We start from the raw sequence: 20,163 nt of genomic DNA on the forward strand, positions 1-20,163 counted from the left end.
GGCCTTGTCGGCGGGACCGTTGCCGTGGTGACGGGACGCGCCGCCGGGGCCGCCATGGAGCTGGTGGGGGATCGATACCTGGGAGGGGTCGTGAGGGGCAGGTGGGGACGGGGAACAGGGACACGGGGGGAGCTGGGGGCGTGAGGAGGGATCGGGGAAATGGGGGACAGGGAGGACACGGGGGGAGCTGAGGGAGGCAGGGGGAATCGGGGGGCACGGGGGGTCCAGGGAGGATCGGGTGGACCAGGGAGCACGGGAGGACCGGGTGGGGACAGGGGTCCCCGGGAAGAGGCGCAGTGGGATGCTGGGTCATGGGGACACGGGGGACCTGGCGGGGGCTTGTGGGGCACGTGGGATCGGGGAGGGGGTAGGTTGGGTCGGGGGGACCGGGAAGGGGCACGGGGAATACTGGGGACAGGTGGGACCGGGGGGACCGGGAAGTGGCAAGAGGGGGGTCGGGAGGGCCGGCCAGGGGCACGGGGACACAGAGGGCACGGCGAGGGTCGCGGGGGGCAGGTGGGATCGGGGAGATCGGGGGGGAACAGCCCCCTCCCCACTCGCCCCGTCTGTTCCAGGATGGAGGGACACGGCTTCTACCAGCTGCCGACGGGCACCGAGTACCGCGGAGCGCTGTGGGACGGGATGTTCCACGGCGAGGGAGAGCTGTTCTTCCCCAACGGCATCAGATACCGGGCGCTCTGGGACCGCGGGATCCCCACGCAGGTACCCCGGGCTGGGGGGGCTTGACCCCGAGGGGCCCCCGCTGTCGGGAGCGGCCCCGCTGCGGGGGAGGTTTGGAGGTGAAATACGTGGATTTTCGAGCCAAGCCGATTTTTGGCTCCCTCGGGGTGTGGGGAGGCTGCTGGGCATCCCGCAGATACAGTTCCCAGCACTCCAAACCCGAGCTGAGCCGTGCTGGCCCTGCTGAGGCTCTACCGAGGAACCTGGCCCCGACGTTCCCTCCATCCATCATATTTATTAACATGTTTTGCAGGGGAAATTCGTTTTTGCAGATGGTCTCGAATACGAAGAAAAAAACTGGCATTACTGCGACGGCTACGACAGAAGATTTTACACAGAAATCTGTTCTGGTTTCAAACCACCAGGTACTAAATTGCACTTTGCGATCCTGAGAGTCTGGAAGGAATTAAAGTAACAACTTTGCCTAAGAAAGATTAATTCGGCTACATGAGTAACATGGAGCAGAAAGGCTCTGGCTAATTTCATAGGACGCTGCCAGAAGAATGTGGACACCACCTTCCACCAGCACAGGCTGCACAGTTGCATCCACAGCAGGGGCTCTTGGACTGATGACCAACAGAACAGGGCTTTATTTACACCTTTTGATACCCCGATTAACCCTTTGACACATTTCACCCTCGCTGCATAAGCAGTGTGCTTTTAATAACAGGAAAGCCGAGCAGAAGCAATTAGAATCCAGGACATCAAATAAAGTTTCAGTCATCTGCCCCTCGTAGCTTTTTAGTACATGCCAAGGCAGACATTTGTGTCCCGTCTATATTTTTGCTGAGGACTTTTATAATGTTATTGTTTGTCTGTAGTCGAAAGGTAGAAAGATTTATAAGGAAACAAGTGAGTAAAATCTGTAACATAATACACACAGTACTCTATACATAGAATATTTTAGTGATGACATGTAGTTCTGTGAGGCCAGAGAGTCTCTCCTGGCCCCAGTTTGGATTTTAGGGTCGTATTTGTAGTGTCAGCTCGGTGGGCTGAATCACAGGACTGTGAGTGAGGGAATCAAAGTGGCAGCTTCTTATCACACGCTTTTTGTGTGTGCATTTTGCCATTTTTGTTTTCTCCATCTGCAAAACTGTAAAAATGTTTTACAAAATTATTGTAAAATAATGGCACTGTTTTTATAGCAAAAGCCACGGAGATGTATTTGTTAGTTAGCTTGATCAAAGGCTCAAATTTAAAAAACAACCCAAAAAACCCAAAATCAACCCTTTTTTTTTCCTTCAGGCATTCCTCAGCTTACAAATCTGGATCCTCCCAAAACAATCCCAGAAGGTTGTTACGACTGTGGTGATGGATTCTATAATCCTGAAACCAGAGTTGTTGTTGACTACAAATTCACATTTCTGAGAAATGCAGGTATGATTAACTTCTTTTACAAGGTAAAGTAAGATGAGTTTATTTGTCCTATCTCCTAGGATTAAAGCTAAAACATAACTCCATGATTTGGTTCTCTTATTACTGAGCTAAAATATCTTTTACTTATTTATGTTATCAGTGATTTATGCATCCCCAGAGTTGTATAAATCATATTTTGCAAAATTACAGTGAAGTATTCCCAAGCAGATACAAATAAATATATTGTATTACCATTTGGTATGTTAATCTCAGAAAAATCTTCAGTCTCTTCTATTATGATCTCAAGCAAGGGAGTGGCTGTGAGGGGCACACCATTGATCCTGAAAGCTAAAAAGCTCCATGCTGTGAACCAGCAAAGTGCTCAAGCATGTGCTTATCTCTACATGTTACAATAGTCCAATTTATTAAAATCAGTCTTAGTCTTACCTTCCTGAACAGGACACTTTCACCTTGGAGAGCTGTGTTCTGAGTAGAGTCTGGCAAATACTGGCTCCTCAAATTGAAAAGCCTTGGGGAAAATTCATTCTCCTCAAGCCAAAAGAGAAACTTTTCAAATAAAAAAACCACAGAAGATCCCCAAGCAGTTGACAATGGGATAGCTCAAGAAACATCATCTGACCTGAAAAAAAACCACTTTGTGGTCTGGCTATTTAACCTTTGTATTTATCACCTCTTTAATGTAGAGGTTTTTAAAATGAAAATTATTTCTGAAAGCAACCACCCACCTCGCTTTTTTTTTTCCCCCAAAATGTCCAAATTGCAAAACCTGTTTTTTCAAAACCATAACATTTCATTTTCAGCACGCCACAGTTTAACAGTTTTGTTGCTTGGAAACTCCATTTTTCAGCAAATTTACTATTTGTTGAGGAAAAAAAAAAAATTCTGCCCTGCTCTACTTTCAAGAGCTTTTGTAAGTGTGCACTGTGATATTGGAGGAGGGAAGTGAGGGGGGGTTAAATGAATTGGAGATACCATCTGCTATAAAATATACCCTATGATACATGGCCTGTTTTATAAACGTTGAATAAAAACTGATCCAGATTATTACAAATGGCATTGATCCAAAATACTGGAATGCAGTGGGCCTACTGATGAGGAAGATAAGCAACATGCTTTCCAAAAACACAGGAACCTACACAGATTAGTACAGGAGGGAACGCCTTGGAATTCAATTTATTGTTTTTTAATCTGTTCTTTGAACTCATTGTCCTTTATGACATTTATCTCAAACCCTACAAATTATATCAATCAATATTGGCTCGGCAGCCCGGCACAGCGTGAGGCCTGACAGTCGTGGAGATGGGCTTTGTGTGGCCCTTCCAGCCAGAGCCTGTACACAAAGTTAAAGTTGTTGATGTGAGTGTGAAGAAGGAATGTGTCATGTAGGCCAGACCCTTCCTCTCAAGAACATGAACACAATTGAAACACCCGGCACTTGTTCAACATCAGAGGAACTCTTCCCGCCCCAGGAGAGATGATTCAGGGCACAAGGCCACTGAAGTAAAGAGGAAAAAAAAAAATAATAAAAAAAAAAACCAGCTGTAAGCAGAAGAAACTGAGGAAGAGGCTGAGATGACAGGGAACAGATCCAGAACTACTCCATTATAGGTTGGGCAGGAAGGAGCAGGAAAACCTCCAGGCTTGCAGCCAAGTCTTGAAAGCATCAAAAGCAGATGGTAGGAAGCATTCAGGAAGTTCTTACAACAGCTTGACAGGTTTACCAAAATGACAGTATCTCCCTCAGCCCTGGCAGTGGGTTTGCAGAACACTCCAGGCCTCACCTTTCACCCCTATTATGAAGCAATTTCTAATTGTTTCTCGGCTGTTTGTGGAAGAGGGCGAGGAACCCTTGGCACTGCCTCGCCTCCAGCCTGGCAGCGTCCCGGTGCCGCTCGGGAGGAGAAGAAAACAGGCGCCATTTGAAACTCCTGAGTTCGGTTCCAGCCCTTCTCTGTGGAGATGAGAGGATGTCGAGCACCGCAGAGCCCCCGATAAGTTTGGCAGGCCTTGCCTTCCCCTCCATGGAGGTCTGATCCTCATTTCCTCCAAGGGCTCTCACTGCTGCAGCAGAGCAAAGGCCCATCGTGAAAACATAATCAGCCCAGGGAACGAAATGACAGCAAGAGTTTTGTTGTAACGTTTTTATCTAGCAGAGTCTTCCAAATTCTCATTACAGCCTCGCAGTTATTGCTCCGTCCCTAAACCTCTTGTTTCCTCAGGGGTGCTCAGATTTCTCTTGACTCTCCATGTGTTCTTCAGGCTTTTCTTTTTTTCCAGTATTGCAAAGTACGCAAAACTGAGCACATAAATAAGAATGGGAATGTTCATTTGTAAGGAGATACCTTGTTTATTTTGAATAGATACTGGGGCCAGACTCCTGTTTCACTAGGAGTATTCCTTTTGCTTTTTTTCCCCCAGAAATAGGACTCCTGGCACCTTTGTAAGGATTGGTCAATAGAAAGATGGGATGATTTCCCATTTTTTCAGTGAAAAGTAGAAACTATAAGATGTTGTTTTTAATGCAAAGCAGGGAGGTACAAGAAGAGCTGTGACAGTCAGGTTTTAGGACCCTTAATTATCAGAGAAGCCCAGAGCTTTCAAAGAGAAAATACCATCAAAAATAAGATTTTTTTTACACCAAGATGGAAAAGATCTCAGGAGATTGCCTGGGTCACCTCTCTTGATGAAAAGCAAAGATATTTCTGATGAAAATTGCCTTGTTTCTCCTGTGGCTCTCCCAAGGACAGGTTAAATAATATAAAACATGTTTTTTCCTCTTTCTAATATGAGAATATTTGTGCTACTACTTTCATATTCCATCTTCAGGTTTAATTCGTATGTGTTGGGTGCAGTCAATATTACCTGAAATATATTTGCACCTCTTCATATAAAATCAAGAGCAGGAATACACAAAATCTGCCTTTACACTCAGTGCTCAGTCAGGGAACTGAATTAAGAGCAGGATTAGGCCCAGAAAAGCAGGACAAGTGTCTTAATAAGAGGAGGGGGTTTGGTGTTGCTGCAGACCCCAACCAGCCAGCAATCAGCATTTCTACAAGCCTGAAAGTCTTGTGAAAAGCAACAGGAAAAATCCTGCTGCTTCAGGAGTCATTATGAGCTGAAAAGGTCAAGATTCAAGAACATTATTTTCTTATAGTTTAGAGAAGTCTGGGGTTAGAACATCTGAGGTTCCTTGGTCACGAAAGCTGACCTGACTCCCCAGGCAAGGGGGCAAAGCCACCTTAATTCTAAGCCTTAGTAATCACAGATTTACTCAGATTTGCAGTTTCCTCACGTTGTTACCTTGGGGTGGAGGTTCTCACGCTTGGTTTGAAAGAATTTGGAAGCCAAATTTCTTTTGGGCAGTCGGCAGCGACATGTTCATCCATTTCAGGTTTATGCAAGTACGCAAATCCTTGAGAGAAATCTCCCACGTTTAGCCTTTTTTTTTTCTTTTTTTTGTCCTGCAGCTCAGATCTGCCTTGCACCAAGCGCTTTTTGGGAAACGCAGACTTTGACTTGTCTGAAAAATGTAGTTGAGAAAGAGCCATAACCGCTCAATAATTGCTCAGGGTAATATTTCTGTACCTACCCTCGCGTACCCCAAACACATGCAGATGTTTGCGTGCTCTTTCTCATAAACTACTGGAGAATTGGGTGTGGGATGAGGACCTGGCAATTTTTCAGGCCTGGAGTATTTCTGGAAAAAAAGACAGCAAGTTTAAAACTTCAAGTCGACTGTGGTGGAGGAGAGAAGGTTTGACTGCACCGGGGGCTCACGCTCGGGGCTTTACCCCCTGTTCTTCTTTGGAATTGCCCCTTGTGCTGCTGCAGGGAGGGCACGGACAGGCTGAGCCCAGGGTGGGCCATTGCCTAAGAATGTTCTTCAGGCAGATGCCCTGAGCAATGGAGGGGGAAGCCCCAGCAACACACACTCAAGAGAGAATATAGTATTTTTGCTCGAATGAATTTAGCTTCCCATAGATTTAAATGTCTACTTGTAACGCAGGGCCATTTAATCTTTTGTACGTTTGTTTCTTTTTTATTTGACTTAAGATACTGAATTTAGATGAGGTTTGGTTCCTACATATTGAAACTCTTAAAAGCTCTTCAAATAATTGTTCTTTGGATACTTGTTAAGCTAAAGAAATCAGTTTTGATCGGCAGTAAAAGTTCATGCTATTTTAAGTGCAATGCTATAGCTATTTTCTGTTGTATATTTAATCATTTTGAATTATATGTCATGTAAAAGATTTTAGCTCTGGGGCATTTGCCAGATGGCTGATTCTGCATTTCACACAACAAAAGAAATAATGTTTGTGTAAAGCTCTTAAAAATAGTTGGTAATCAGTATATTCTACAACGAATAGGATCCAGACCTGTTTGGAAAAAAACCCCAGCTTTTGCAGAAATTAATTTAGAGGATTTGGTCTCTACCTCTGGGCTCTGAACAAAACAAATCGTGTCTATTGTTTGCTGATTTTGTAACATTTAACAAGTTAACTGGATTGTAAATTTTACTCATTTTTATGTTAAATGCCGTTTATTGCAATCCATTGATCTTTTTCTCTTTACTTTGGCTGACAAACTTATTTCTGAAAGCAGGGTTTGTGAAGCAGAGAGCCAATACTGCTCTCCATTTACAAAAGTAAAGCATCTGAAAGCGAGTAGCCCTTTGCTTTTCTTACAACAGCTGGAGTGCTTGTCCTTTTTGCTGCTAATTCCTCTTTCTGGCCCCTTTGCTTCCTATTCCTGAAAAATACCACTGCAAAAAAATATCTTCCCTCTCTGCCATGGCACTCAGCTTCTTCTCTTTGCCCACAAGGCTCTACACAAGTCCCTACAAATTCACCTTCTGATCTGTCTCCTCCACCTCCCACGTACTTTTTTCTCTTGCATTCAGTCCCAGGACACAGTTTTTCAGCCACATTCACCCAGTTCCAGTTTTTGGGTACTTGCTCTCCAGACTCACTGCTCCTGTGACAGTCAGAAGACTTGAGAAGGTCAGGGATTGTATTGTAACTCTTTGATCTGATCTCCAAGTGTCACTTATCCACCTCTTCCTATTTTTTTAGTTAGATAGGTCTTGTCCCAGTGTGAGAGCTCTGGACCTAAATAATCCCCAATGCTTAAATAAATTAGTTTAAGAGCCAATTCTTAGAAGGAGGAGAGGCCAAACCCTAGCAAGTATCAAACAGGGACTGCTGAGGGGCAAGGCAAACAAATGAGTAATGAAGATGGCAGAGGCATTTGAGTCTACCCCATTTAAAATGAAGATCCCAAACTCCTACAGGAAGTTGTGGTTTTTTCTTTTTTTTTTTCTTACTCTACCCTAAACACTTTTTTGAAATGTTGGACCAATTCTCCTACCCATCATATGCTCCTTTCCTCTCTTTATTTATAGAAATGTGTTGGGATCAGGCACATTTTGAATGCAAAATTCGTACTTCTTATGCCTTTCTCGGTGTCAGAGTCTGCTCAGGTGACAGACAGAGATCCTTGGAGACTTCTCATCCGAGCAACCAAGAATATTTTTAGATTAAATTTGGCTTACATGTTTTAATCTAAAACATCCTCCATTCAGCAAAATAGATTATGAACCAACGTGATTTAAATTCAAGACTGGAGCCAGCAGTGATAATATTAACATATGCATCATGATGTAAGTTACTACGGTAATTTCAGTAGCTAGAGCTTTTGCAGATATATTGTTCCTTGTGGTTTCCTGCTCTTATCTTTTTGAAAACTGTGGAAGTTTCAGTTCCGAAGAGTGGCACGCCAAGAATAACACCTTTGTTTGGGTGCTAACTATCCTATTGTGAATCCATTAAATAGCTTACACACAAGTCTTATAGGCACTTACATTCCACCATACAGCCCGTGTGAAAACAAGTTTTACAAGAGATGGAAAGTTCATTTGGGGGCCATTTTGGAATGACAGTAATTAAAAGTAAATGGAAGGGTGAGAATTTGCGGGTGGAAGCAAAGGTTAATTGAAAAACGTATTTTCCATTTTCTTGCCAGCCTTGATGTTGGTGGGGTCAGGTGCAGTAAGGAAAGAGGTGGTAGGGACCCGGAGGGGGCAGTGGAAATGGAAGGGGTGTGCCAGGCAGAATCCATGGCTGAGATCCTATCACATGGGATTGGAATTGTGCAGTGGAAGAACATGATAAACTGCGCTGCGGGTGATGGGAGGAGTCAGGGATGTGAAAGAATTCAGTGATATTGTTGTTTACAATGGGCTGCGTGTGCTCGGCCCTCTGCAAACAGAGAGGAAGCTCAGCTCCTGCTCGAGGATGGCCTGTTGTAAACACAGCCTGACGATCCATGGGCATGGAAAGCTGCTCTTCCCACAGGGCTGGTCCCCAGGATGCACACCCTGCCCTGGGGGAGGCACAGCCCAGGGAACGACTTCCCTCCTTGCTCACAGGGGCTTTACCAGAAGCAAGAGAACACAGGGACAATGCCCATCACAGCTGGTCCCAACTTGCCCTTGGCAGGGCAGGGAGCCACGGATCTGAATTTTAGGGAGCATCAGGCCTCCAGTGTAGGGTCAGCCCCTAAGACACCAGGATCACACACAGCTCCAAAGACCTAACATAGACAAGGTTTTTAAGGTGAACAATGTAGTGTTTTCCCTATGTAAGCCACTAAATGTTCTATTTCCAATACATCTTCTAGGTGGTTTCCTGGGAACGCATTAAAGAGGATAAATCTAGAATTTTACATGACAATACTGTCCTTGCTGAAGGTCTCTGCTCTGCACCATGGCAGACACCTAAACATGCAGAGTCCTCAGAATTCTCTCACAGCTGAGCTTTCCATAAGCAACACAGAAACACGATAGCTAGAAGCAAATAATTCTAAACTTTGCAATATGCATTTAATATAGCAAGATTAAACGCACCTAAATTACAGCGTGTTTGCAAGTCATCCCTTGGAAGCACCCTGAAGCAAGGCCACCCTGAATTCTCAGCTGTTTCTAATCCCAGCTGAGAGATAAATCTGGAGTGTGGTAGCTGGGGAAGTCTCTTCTGCCACTGCTTTTAGACTGATCATTGAAAATTAGGCAAGTGGTTTCATTTTGGAGAGATGCTGAGCAGAAATCCACTGATTTGGGTGAGCTGCAGTTTGAGCTCACCGTGGAACACACCTAACAGGGGTTTTGACCTGTTTGGACTTGGCTGGCATTTGGAGCTTCCCCTAAAGCCACCCAAAACAAGGCAGAAACTTGCCAGGCAATATTTGGTGAGAAGAAGTAATTTTGGAACAGGCTACTTACAGGAGCACGTTACAACCAACAGCTTTAGCTGGGTCTTATTTGCCTAAAGAGACTCTCTCCAAACTGACCTGTTGACTGTGTAGACAGTGTCCAACAGGAGATCAGGAGGACTTGCACCCCTGGTTAATCATCTACTGTGGGGGATGCTGTTTCTGGAGATCAGGTGCCTGCCAGGGTTGGCTCCAAATGCCTCTGCCTGCTTAATGAAAACAGCCTGAATTAATCACAAAAATAAAAGAGAAGCTGTCCCAGCGTGGGCTGGCTGAGGATCTCACCCACAATATTCAAAATATATTCAGGGGGTGCTAAAAACTGCTCTTATTTTTGATTGAGACACAAGGAAATAATTCAAGAGAATCAGTCAGTACTTACATATATTCCAACAGCTCATCCATTACAATCTCTCTCTGTCTCTCTCAGTTTCAAGATTTCAATAACATGCCATGATAATAATAATTATATTTCACTGACTTTGGAAGAAAACACTGGTTAACATTTACTAACTGCACAGGGATACATCAGATTGCAGTGAAATGCTCAGACAAAGCTTTTTTCCTTTACCTTCAAACATCAACACGGTCCTGTTTCAGCAAAGTCTGTTCCATCAGTGTTTATTCTACTGAGGAAAATCTAAAAAAATGGATAAACTTTTTAAAGATAAATATGCAGACCCAAAATTCAGCACACCACATGAAGAACCCCACACTACCTAATTGTGCACAGGGTGATAATTTACCACTGATTAAAGAGTTTGTATTTTTTTCGAATCTTTTTTAAAAGGAAAATTACTTCTGAAGGTGAAGATGTGCTTAGACAATCATATTACCATATTCAAACAATTGCAATTTGCAAAATAGTAATTACAACTCACTATCCGGTAGCATTAATCAAACTTCAAGGTTTAATTCCATTTTAAATATTGATGAAATGTGATTCTCCAATCTAACCCTGGTGTTGCAGGGTTATGGAAGCAGCCAGTGACAGAAAAAGAGGAACGTGTAGTTAACAAGCAGCTGCCACAAAGAAGGATCGGCATCTGTGATTTAAATTGTTAGCTGCACAGTCAGGTAGAGTGTAAAAAGGGTAGTCAAGAGGCTGTTAAGTCCATTGCTGCCAATTACTAACAATCAGGGAGGAGCTTTAAGACTTGTTCAGTACAATAAACCCAGTTTGTCTTGTTTCAGGGGTTACTACTGAAGAGGTTGCAGCTGCACTGATTCAAATAGCCCTAAAACTACAGTAATTATCAACCAGTCTTCTTTAGTGTAGCAAAAGTATGTTTTACCATAGCTTAACTCTTTACATTCTAATATTTCCCTGCCTCCTCTCCCATAGCCAACCCTGGAGCCATTCTCATCTCTGGGGCTGTGGTTCTTCTTGCTATGCTGGATCAATCCTTTCATTTCCCCTTACCTAGACCAAGGAGCAGTTGTACAGAACACTGGGTTGGGTGGCAGTTCTAGGGATTTACTTCATATCGAGTCATTTTCATACACAAAGTTTAAATTCACTTGTTCGTTCAGTTTTACGTCTGAATAAACTACATGCAAGTTAAGCAGGGCTTATGAACACGGATTTAATTTGCATGGGTTCAGATCACTGCAGGAACCGAGACACTTTGGGATAGGCCTGGAGAGGGTAAAATCCTTGGAGCTACTTGCCTTGTGTGCTTTGCTCAGAAACCAGGAAAACCCAGAATGCAGAAGGAAACAACCTGGGCAAACCAAGGAGAGGCTGGAAACCTGTGAGATGAAGCCAAGTTACATCTGCCTTTCTTTGTGCTCATCCCCGGGTGCTCAGCTGAGTGAGAGTTATTGATGGCTCCAGCTCCAAAAATAACTCCAGTGAGAGTTATTGATGGCTCCAGGCTGGTCACTTCTAGTGCTCAGGTGAGGCACATACACCCAGATACCACTGCTGATGTACAGCTTAGGTAACTTCTTCTTATTCCTTCACCAGGGCAGAAAAAGTTTAATTTTTCCTGCCATTATTACAAGCTCAGATAAACTATTTTTTTTTTTTTTTTTTTTTTTTTTTTTTTTTTTTGTAGTTAAGGCAATTCCAGCTAAAATCACAGAGCCACCCACCCAGGCTGGACAATCTCTGCTCACAGCCGGGGCTCACGTGACGCGTCGTTACTGTCTGGAACACCTAGTGCATAGAACAAAAGCCAGCACACTGATTATGGCTCGGGTGTTGTTTTTAAGAAAGCTTAAGGACCACATTTGCATTCCTGTTGCAGCCCTCAGTGGAATCTGCCTCCAAGGATTGCGCGGTCTTTAAGCAAGATTCAGTGCTCATCTTTTTAATTCCCCTTTTAGCACATTTTTTCCCCTAGTTTACACCCCAATAAGAAACGTGCCATTAACAAGGGATTTTGTAATGGACCTAGGGATTCGTGAAACACAGAGAGAGCTGAACTTGGCCATTCGACCCAAATTGTGACTATTTTCCAGTCATTAAAGCGCCCCATGGCTGATCTGTGGGAAAGACAAAGCTGACTTGATTCAAACCCCCCCACAATCAATAAGATTAACCCCCAAGCTTGTTGACTTGTGCAACAGACTGAATTTGTCACATACTTTACTTCTTAGATTAACACAACACAACTGATTATTCAGTCAGTTCATTCCCGGAACCTTCCTACCTTTTGCATTTCAAATGCTCCTCTGTCACTTTAACCTAAAGGTACAACTCCACAGTCAAAAGATCTCCAGGAAAATTTGACTCCTTGCAGGGAACGTGCTTTTTCTCCATCTTTTCTGACCTACCCAAGCAGGGTGCTCAGAGTGTGATTAAATGGGACTGTGCCTGACTGTGCCAAAGGATGGTCACAGCACAAGGTCGCAGCCCCCTCAGCTCCATCCTCCTCCCAGCCATCTATTCTTTCTTAAAATCTAGACTGAAACAGGTTAGAAACACACATCACAAGCACCTAGTATGGATTTGTTAAGATAGTGGTAAACACAAGAAGCAGCTCGAATACATTTCACTTATATAAAAATAAATACAGATATTGTTTTAAGTAATACTTTGATTTTTTTCCAAGGCTCTTTGAAGTTTGGCTTTCCTGGTTTACTGCATAGATCTCCTTTCCCCTACACCAACACAAAAGAAAAGGCTGCAGAACAGTTTCTGGAGACAAGACTGTTTAAATCCCTGGAATTAAGAAGCCACAACTTAACATTCACCAGGCTATTTTTTTGTAATCATACAGAAAATTTCTATTCAAACTTTGCTGGGCAGTTATTTTTTTCCTACATTGTCTTTGCTTTTATTTTCTTTCCACACTGTCATTATGCTCTCAAAATAAATACGTCAGACATGAATACTAACAAGGGACACAGAAGATGGTCTAAAATGTGTCTCTCAGCCACTACATCACTTAATGGATACCTGCCTCAACGTACATCTCAAAAACAGCATGGAAAGAGAAGCTGGAAGACAAGAACCTGGGGTTTTACTATAGATTTTTCTTTACCTTCGTTTTTCATAAACTGACAAGCAACACAGGCATAGTATTTTAAAAAAAGCTCTGTATTAACTTCTGATAGTTTCAGTGCTTCTCCTGCATATTTTGCCCAAAACACAAAAGATAAAATCTATACATGTAAATCTTATAGTTCACCCAAGCTAAGCTTTTCAAACAGACAAATAATCACTCCTTGCCACAGATCCAGCACCTCCTGCCTTGACAAATCTCCACACAACAGCACACGATCTTTTAAACAAACAACAACAACCAAAAAAAAAGTGTTCTAAGAGATGACAACGGCTAGAAATGGATTTGCTTTTCAAAGGAAAAATTGCTTGTTTGAGCTGGACCCCAGTGCTGCAGAGAGCAGCTCTGACACGGGGATGTTTAGCGCTCTCTTTATCTCCTTTTCAGACGATGATGAGCATGAATGGATCACTCGGACCTGCCGGAAAGCTGGGGGTGGAAGAGCTGAGCACAAACCGAAACCATAAACCACATCTTGCTAGACAATAATATTCCAGCAAAGCAGGTAATCTGAGTCACAATAAATGCAATTTGTCCTCGTGGATTTGTCTCACCCCTTCCCTCGACAGGAATATAATCTTTCTGTCATCTCTGTCAGCACAAACAAAAATGGAAATAATCATTTAATCAGTCATGCTGAGCAAAAGCCATGGAAAAAAAGCCGACTGTACTCACAATAATATTCCTGAGAGGTGTGCAGTGTAGTATGTATAAACATTATTAAGCCTGAAAACAATTTGTTAAAAGGAGTGCCTCAGATTCGGTGTTGAAGTCATTCAAATCCATCTTAATCAACATTATTTTCCCAGATTTTAGTTAGCTGTCCTGGTGAATTCCTTTCCTCTCTTTTTGCTCAGTACTTTGATATTGATTGATCATTGTAATAATGTACACCAGAGGTATTCTTTAATGACTGGTTTGCTAACTAGGAAATTATATCCATTTACTACGAACGTTTGTTGAACTCTCCTGAAGCCAGAGTTTAACAAAATAATAAAAGAGGAAAACTGGGTGGGTTGCTGCTTGATTAGTAAGCCAGAAAGTATTTAAAAATAAAATAAAATGGAATTACATCATTTTCTGGATGTAAGTGCCAGCACTTCTACTTGCATTAACTTTATTTATTACACAAATAAGACATTTACAAAGCACAACATTAAAAGTATGTAACAAAACAGACATTGGTTTTACAAAAAAGTGCTTACAATTTAGTTTTACTTTTTTAAAATAAATATTAGTCTTGACTGTCCACTCATTCAGAGAAAAAATTTTTTAACCATTGTAGCCAAGACATGCAGAATTGCAACATGCTACAACAAAATGATTGGCAGATGAAATAAAACTGGTGTTTAGTTGGCATCCTACAGATAAATCACTGATAGTAGTGCAGGATTGGTTCCCACTCCCATCCCAACGAGTGAGTTGTGTAAGCACCTTTAGCTCAGGCATTGGGGTTAACCAGCATGAGCCAAAAAAAATCACTGGTGATAAAACCTTAAACCATTCCACTTTCAGAGCCGAGCCGTATTAGTTACCTTATTAAACTGGAGTGAAGAGCCTTTCACTGGCTGTCCTCAGCGGGTTCTGTCTGCAAAAGGCTTTGTAAATAGCAACTGGAAAAGTTTAGTGCGTGGAGTCTGCATTGCTGCACCAGAACCCATCTGGCAATTACTGAATAAACTAAGAAAATGAGAATGACTTTAATTTTATTTTTTTTTTTAATCCACAGACAGGAGATGAATGCAAATGACCTGAGATAAGGTTTGGTTCAGTGGCAACAGTCAGTGTGAAATATGTTGTGAAACAATGTATTGAATAAATTAGAAGATTTCTTACATTCTTGGTACAGTTGAGTATTTTCCATACACATAATTAGCTCTAAAACTGCACAAGCTGAATTGCTTCCAGTTTTTGCAAACAATTTGGGCTTAATATAAACAGAGCCTGATTTCTGAATTAGCAAAGCTGCTCCTGGCTACTTATGGGGGGAAGTGCCCCGAGCACAGTCTGTAGTGAGCCCACATCCCTGGAGAGAAACACCTACACCCCCTCAGCCCCTGCCTCGTGCTCAGGCCCTGCCGTGGGATCGGTGACAAACCCTTGGTTATACAGTACATTTCACAAGTGGGGTTTCTTTTGATCAAGTTGGTATTTAGCAGATACATATTTCATAGTTTTCCTTTCATTGCACCACCGAGACAGAAGAGAAACACATCGAACGCTTTTCTCCCTCCACGAAACAGTCGTGGAAATCTCAAGGACTGTGGGATGTCAGGGCAAGTTACAGCCTGAAGTCTCTCCTTCAGTCTTAAATGAAATAACGGCACTAATTCCACAACTAAATGGTCGTTAGGATGCGTGAGCACAAATGGAGAACAAAGTCTGCCCCGGTGACCCCCCCTGACCCCCACCAGCATCTCAAGGCCATTGCACATGAACCCAGCAACCACCTCAACCTGTGATCACAAACACTCACCAAGAGCCAAGGAAGGGAACACCAGTCCTTCACTCATTGCTAGGGGCAAGGACAAAAACTGCTGTGACTGGTGACTGTCCCCTCCCCGAGGGGACACCTCTGCAGCGCTGCTTCCAGTCAGGGCAGGCACAGGGCAGTGCCCTGTCACTGGGCACACACTGGGAATGGTCGCTCGCACGTCAGGAGGTGACAATAATATTTTCTGGACTCAATTCCCTCTCTCCTTTCAAAAACTGGGGATAGAGCTGCTGGCTGCAATTAGACAGATACTGGCCTGGCTGTCCGAGGTAGTACCATCACTCTCTCTCTCGATACATACACACAGAGCAGAGTGTGTGTGTACATATGCATTTGCTCCAACCAATATCAACGTGTGCTCGTACTCAGCTACTTCTCAAACCCAGAGACCTTGGTGGCCACCTCAGCAGAACATCCACATCTCCCCAGGCCGTTCCCGGTCAGCCGGAGCCGCGTGTGTGGCCGCTGGTGTCACACAGAGTTCAGGGACATGGCCAGGAGAAGCCTTGCCATGTGTGCAACAGGGGCTGGCCAGAGCAGTGGGATGGACGGCTGCCCCTCCGGCCGGCGCTGGAGATGGATCCAGGATCTCCCAGAGAGGAAAACACGTGTACGTACAGTTCGACTCAAAAACAAGTTATGTAAGGGATGGGTTCCCGTCTCCTGCTCCTGGGGCACAGATGGGTTGTTCCCCTCACTGGCTGTGGCTCGTGGTGGGCTTTCACATTCTTGGACGTGCGGCCTCACGGACACTTAGCAGCAGGACAGGCCCGTGTGCTTGCGTGGAGACAGGTTTTGTTACAGACCCGCTCTTGGCTCGGTGCAAACTGAGAAGGGCTGGCAGAGGTCACTTGTTTACTTTTTGTTGTTACCGTCAATGAAGGATCATTTTGGAGCCTTTTTCCTGATTCGGGGCCAGACTGCTGAGCGTTTCCTTTGCTGTCGCCGTGAGCCCGCCGGCAGCTCTTCTCCCGGGCTGCACCTTCATCCCAGGGCCTGGCAGGACCAAGGAATGCACTCCAGCAAGGGAGAACGGGAGGGCAGAGGGAATCAGAGCGACGCTGCCAGACAGAGGAACACGCCACCACCTTGCTGACCACTCGGCTAGTGACTGTTCCTCCTGGCCTCGCTGTGGTCTTCACCTTTTTAACTGGTCTCCAGTTTCTACCTGACTGTTTCCACTGATTGAACTTGGGTCCACAGCAGGGCAGAACGTTTCTACACCTTTATGGTCACCTTCCATTGAGCATTTCCCAGTCCCAGAGCATGGAGAGTCTGAGAGAGTTTTGTGTAGGTACACTCTGAAATCACCCATTTGTGATCCGATATGACTCCAAGGAAATAAAGTAGTTTGTTAATAAAGAACAAGAGTAAAAAACTTTAAAAAAAAAATTTAAAAAATGAAGATTTGGCAGATGGCTGTGAGAGGAGAGAGATATTCAGTGTTCTAAGAACGAGTCAGCAATCAAAAACTTCAGGATGCTAAACCTGGCTCTGCCACCAACCCCCACGGTTCCTCTCCGTTTAGGACATCTCTGTTTCCCCTCCTATAAAACGGGGGGGAAAAACACTAAGATTTACTTACCTTTGAGTGATCAAAGGACATGTGATTCTAAAGCACTTTGAGGAGGAAGAAAAACTGCCTATTTCCAGCTGGCATCATGTTTTCCACTTAGTGGAGTCTCGGCTACCTGCGAGTTTGGCTCAGGAAGGTCTGTCTATGTATCGAGTTGCTGAGCCAAAAAGCCCATTTCAGATGTCACACATGCAAGTGGAAATAAGGAGGGATGTCCGGGAACCGCTTCACTGGTGCAAAAAGAGAATCAGGCCAAACCACGTAAATTCCTCCTTCCTTTACGTTCAGGGGTGATCACCGACCCCCCTGAGACTCAGCGTGTCCTGGGTTGTTCGTATTCCCATGGGTTTGGGAGCAAGATTTGCAAGCACAGTAGAGTCACTAGTTTTGACTGTGTCTGGCACTGCCTCGGAGAGACTCACGGTCATTCTACAAGTCCACAAGAAACAAGTGTCAAATGTAACTCTGCACTCAACACACACATACACAGAGTGTCGCTGGAGAAACCGGAGCGGGCGTGAGGTGCTGGTCAATGGGAAGAATTGGGAGCGCTGGATCTGAGCTTCTCCTCTGGGACTGACTCCAGTTGCCGTGGGCTGGACGCCGTGTCAGCGGCTGAGGGGCAGTGGTGCTGGTAGGGCCATGGGCAGGTGAGGAAGAGTCCGGGCAGTCAGTACTGAAAGAGGATGACCTGGGGGGAGAAACGGGAGCGGAGCGTCAGCTGCTTTCGGAGACAGACAGCACTCACGGTGGCAACGTGATCTCAGGGAGAACAGGACAGACATGGGCTCTGCTGTGGAAGCCACTTCCCCCCAGGAAAACCCCCTCTGGAAGCACTGTCTGCCCAGGAGCTGCCAGCCCTGCCCATGGAAGGAGCTGCCAGGGATGCAGGCACTGCACCGAGGAGCCCAGGCGGGAGGTAACGGGACTGTGGCAGCACAGCCTGCAGGAAAGGTGCCCCTCTGGGCACACCTTCAGCTGTGAAACCATACAAAACTGGGCAGCACACCAAACCCAGGATTTAATCAGTTTGTCCTGTGATACAGCAGCTACCAAGAAAGACAAAGACCATTACCAGTGGTCCTGACTCTATCCCCCTCCCTCGATAACCATCACAGGCTCCCCTCAAATCACTTCACCTCACTGCTCTGCAAATACAGCCCTGCCCTTGCCATTGGGCAAGGGAAGCAGCCACTGAGTTGGTCACAACTCAGATCTCACCAGCCACTGCACTGGGCACCCTGAGGGGAGGGTGGGGGGTGCCCCAGGAGAAAAGGGAAACAGAGACTTAGCATTTACAAGTGTTTTCCCAGGATCTCAGCTATCACTGCTTTTAAAAAATTTTGGATGTGGAAAAAAAGCTGTTTCAGTTTTCAGGAATTCAACATGCAAGTGACTGTTTGGAAAAGGAGCTGGTTGGGGGGCAGCTCCATGTCCTGAGAACCCCATTCTGCAACAGCTGCGAGCAAGTAATTGCATTTAAATCAGGAGCTGCTTGCTGCAGTGGAGCTTCTCTGAATGACAGCACTGGGACTGTATAATATTTTCTGAAAACTCTCCAGCTCACTGTGCAGATATCATGAAAAAATGGTAGCATTTAGACTGAAAAAGTAACTTTCCTGTTCCCCTGCTTGTGCTCGCTGAAACAGAGCTCAATAAGCTGCCACTGCTGCACTGAGTAGAGAGAGATCTGAAAAGAGAGTCGCTGAGAACTTCTGACAGCAAAGACAAAAGCTAAAACCACGAAGAGTTGCCAAAGGCTCAGTGTTTCCTCAAAGGAAAGTCACTGAAACTGGAATCCCAAATAAAATCTTACGAGCCTAAGCATGTTTGAGAAGTCTTGCCCCCAATAAGCTGTTTATTAGATACTGGAAGTGCTGCACAGAAAAATATCAACATGCAATATTGTTCCCTGGCCAGACATTGTGAAATAACATTCCTGTTTCAGATATTGTAACAGCCAGTTGTTGGTTTGGGTTTTTTTTAAGCAATACTGCAATCCACAAGAAATGAATTTCTTTTGTTAACTCGTGGAAAACTGGGAAGTTAGCACATGCTGACAGTCCCCCCTGCTCTGTTACCAACAGAGGAACGGAGCTCAGGGCACACGGGGAGGGGAGAAACCAGAGAGAGGAGTCAGCAGGAGGACATGAGAATCCTTCAGGGAATGAAGCACTTCACAACAAGGAGGGGTGTTTAGTGAAGAACAAAGTGATGCCATTTTGACCAACAGTGGGTACATCAACCCAGGGCCACCAAGACTAAGGACAGACACATAGGAGGTCACGGACAAGCAGATGCTGAGAGGAGACAGCGGTGGCAATGATGTTACACACAAAGCTTCGCCCCAGAGCCTGGAACAGGGACTACAATTACCTTCTCACCCCTATTAGATAGTGGTCCTTCCATGTCTGCTTTGAGGTGCACTGGTGGAGCAGTGTAGGGAAGTCTACAGTGCACTTGTCCACACTGTACCTGACCTGTGGATGAGAAGAGGCTTCAGCCTCTGTTACTACAAACAACACAGGCCCTCCAACTGGTATAGCCAGGCCTCCACCAGGAGCAGCTCGGGACACACGTGGAGTAGGAGATGCCCCATGGATCAGGCAGAAGCACAGCAGGAGCCCACACAGGTGAGGGAGGGGAGAAGCCTCACAAGAGCCACAGAGCCAAAGCCTCCATCCTGGCATGGCCAAAGCTGCCCACCACTCACAAATCATTCACCAGCACTTGGAATTGTTAAAGAAAGCAACTCTGCTGCTCGGAGAAGGAAGGAGAGCACTGAGCACACTCACACCTCTCCTCCATGACACAGAGAACTCATGGAGGGCCAAGGATCAGTCAGGTAAAACCCAGGCAGTGGCTTTTCTGCGGATGAGCCATGGAGGGAAAGAGCAGCAGCCCTCTGTCCCCTCTCTCTCTCATCTGAGCCTCCCACATTAACAGCCCTTCAGAAAACTCCAAAGGCAGAGTTCACCAGGCACGAGGAGGAGGAGCAGCAGCACAGGAGTGTTTTTGGCAGTGCTGTGCCATGGTGCCACTGCCTGCTCTGGGGGAGCTCCCCCTGCCCTTCCCTGAGCCCCCCGAGCCCCCCCAGCACCGCAGCCCCGCCGGCCACTCTCCACTCTTACTTTCTATGTATCCAACTCTTACTTTCTATGTATCCAACTCTTACTTTCTATGTATCC

At 45.1% G+C, this 20,163-nt stretch overlaps 2 protein-coding genes across 4 annotated transcripts in view; one reads left to right on the plus strand and one right to left on the minus strand.

Annotated features, from left to right (window-relative positions):
- Positions 1-14,742, plus strand: MORN5 (MORN repeat containing 5). 3 transcript variants are annotated; one of them, XM_027687388.1, is made up of 6 exons: positions 1-74; positions 576-723; positions 995-1,106; positions 1,990-2,121; positions 13,293-13,410; positions 14,635-14,742. In XM_027687388.1, the coding sequence occupies exons 1-5, from the start codon at positions 55-57 to the stop codon at positions 13,370-13,372; spliced, it is 492 nt and encodes a 163-aa protein (XP_027543189.1). In that variant the 5' UTR covers positions 1-54; the 3' UTR covers positions 13,373-13,410; positions 14,635-14,742. The 3 variants fall into 3 exon arrangements, with proteins under 3 accessions (XP_027543189.1, XP_027543190.1, XP_027543187.1); XM_027687389.1 differs by having other exon boundaries at positions 14-63; XM_027687386.1 differs by having other exon boundaries at positions 15-101.
- Positions 14,006-20,163, minus strand: part of LHX6 (LIM homeobox 6) — a 16,469-nt gene continuing 10,311 nt past the window's right edge. Inside the window, exons 6-8 of the mRNA XM_027687384.1 lie at positions 19,360-19,455; positions 16,985-17,666; positions 14,006-16,730 (exon numbers count right to left, since the gene is read on the minus strand). Coding sequence (XP_027543185.1) covers positions 17,584-17,666; positions 19,360-19,455 — 179 coding nt within the window. The 3' untranslated portion in view covers positions 14,006-16,730; positions 16,985-17,583. The remainder of the gene's footprint in view (positions 16,731-16,984; positions 17,667-19,359; positions 19,456-20,163) is intronic.

The sequence above is a fragment of the Neopelma chrysocephalum genome, unplaced genomic scaffold (assembly GCF_003984885.1).
Source record: "Neopelma chrysocephalum unplaced genomic scaffold, ASM398488v2 Primary Assembly neopelma1_74, whole genome shotgun sequence".
Lineage (NCBI taxonomy): Eukaryota > Metazoa > Chordata > Aves > Passeriformes > Pipridae > Neopelma > Neopelma chrysocephalum.

Coding starts and splice junctions, on each gene's coding strand:
- MORN5 (XM_027687386.1), top strand. CDS start 55: ATGGAGCTGGTGGGGGATCGATACCTGGGAGGGGTCGTGAGGGGCAG. Junction 102..575: donor GGAGGGGTCGTGAGGGGCAG/GTGGGGACGGGG, acceptor CGTCTGTTCCAG/GATGGAGGGACACGGCTTCT. Junction 1,107..1,989: donor TTCTGGTTTCAAACCACCAG/GTACTAAATTGC, acceptor TTTTTCCTTCAG/GCATTCCTCAGCTTACAAAT.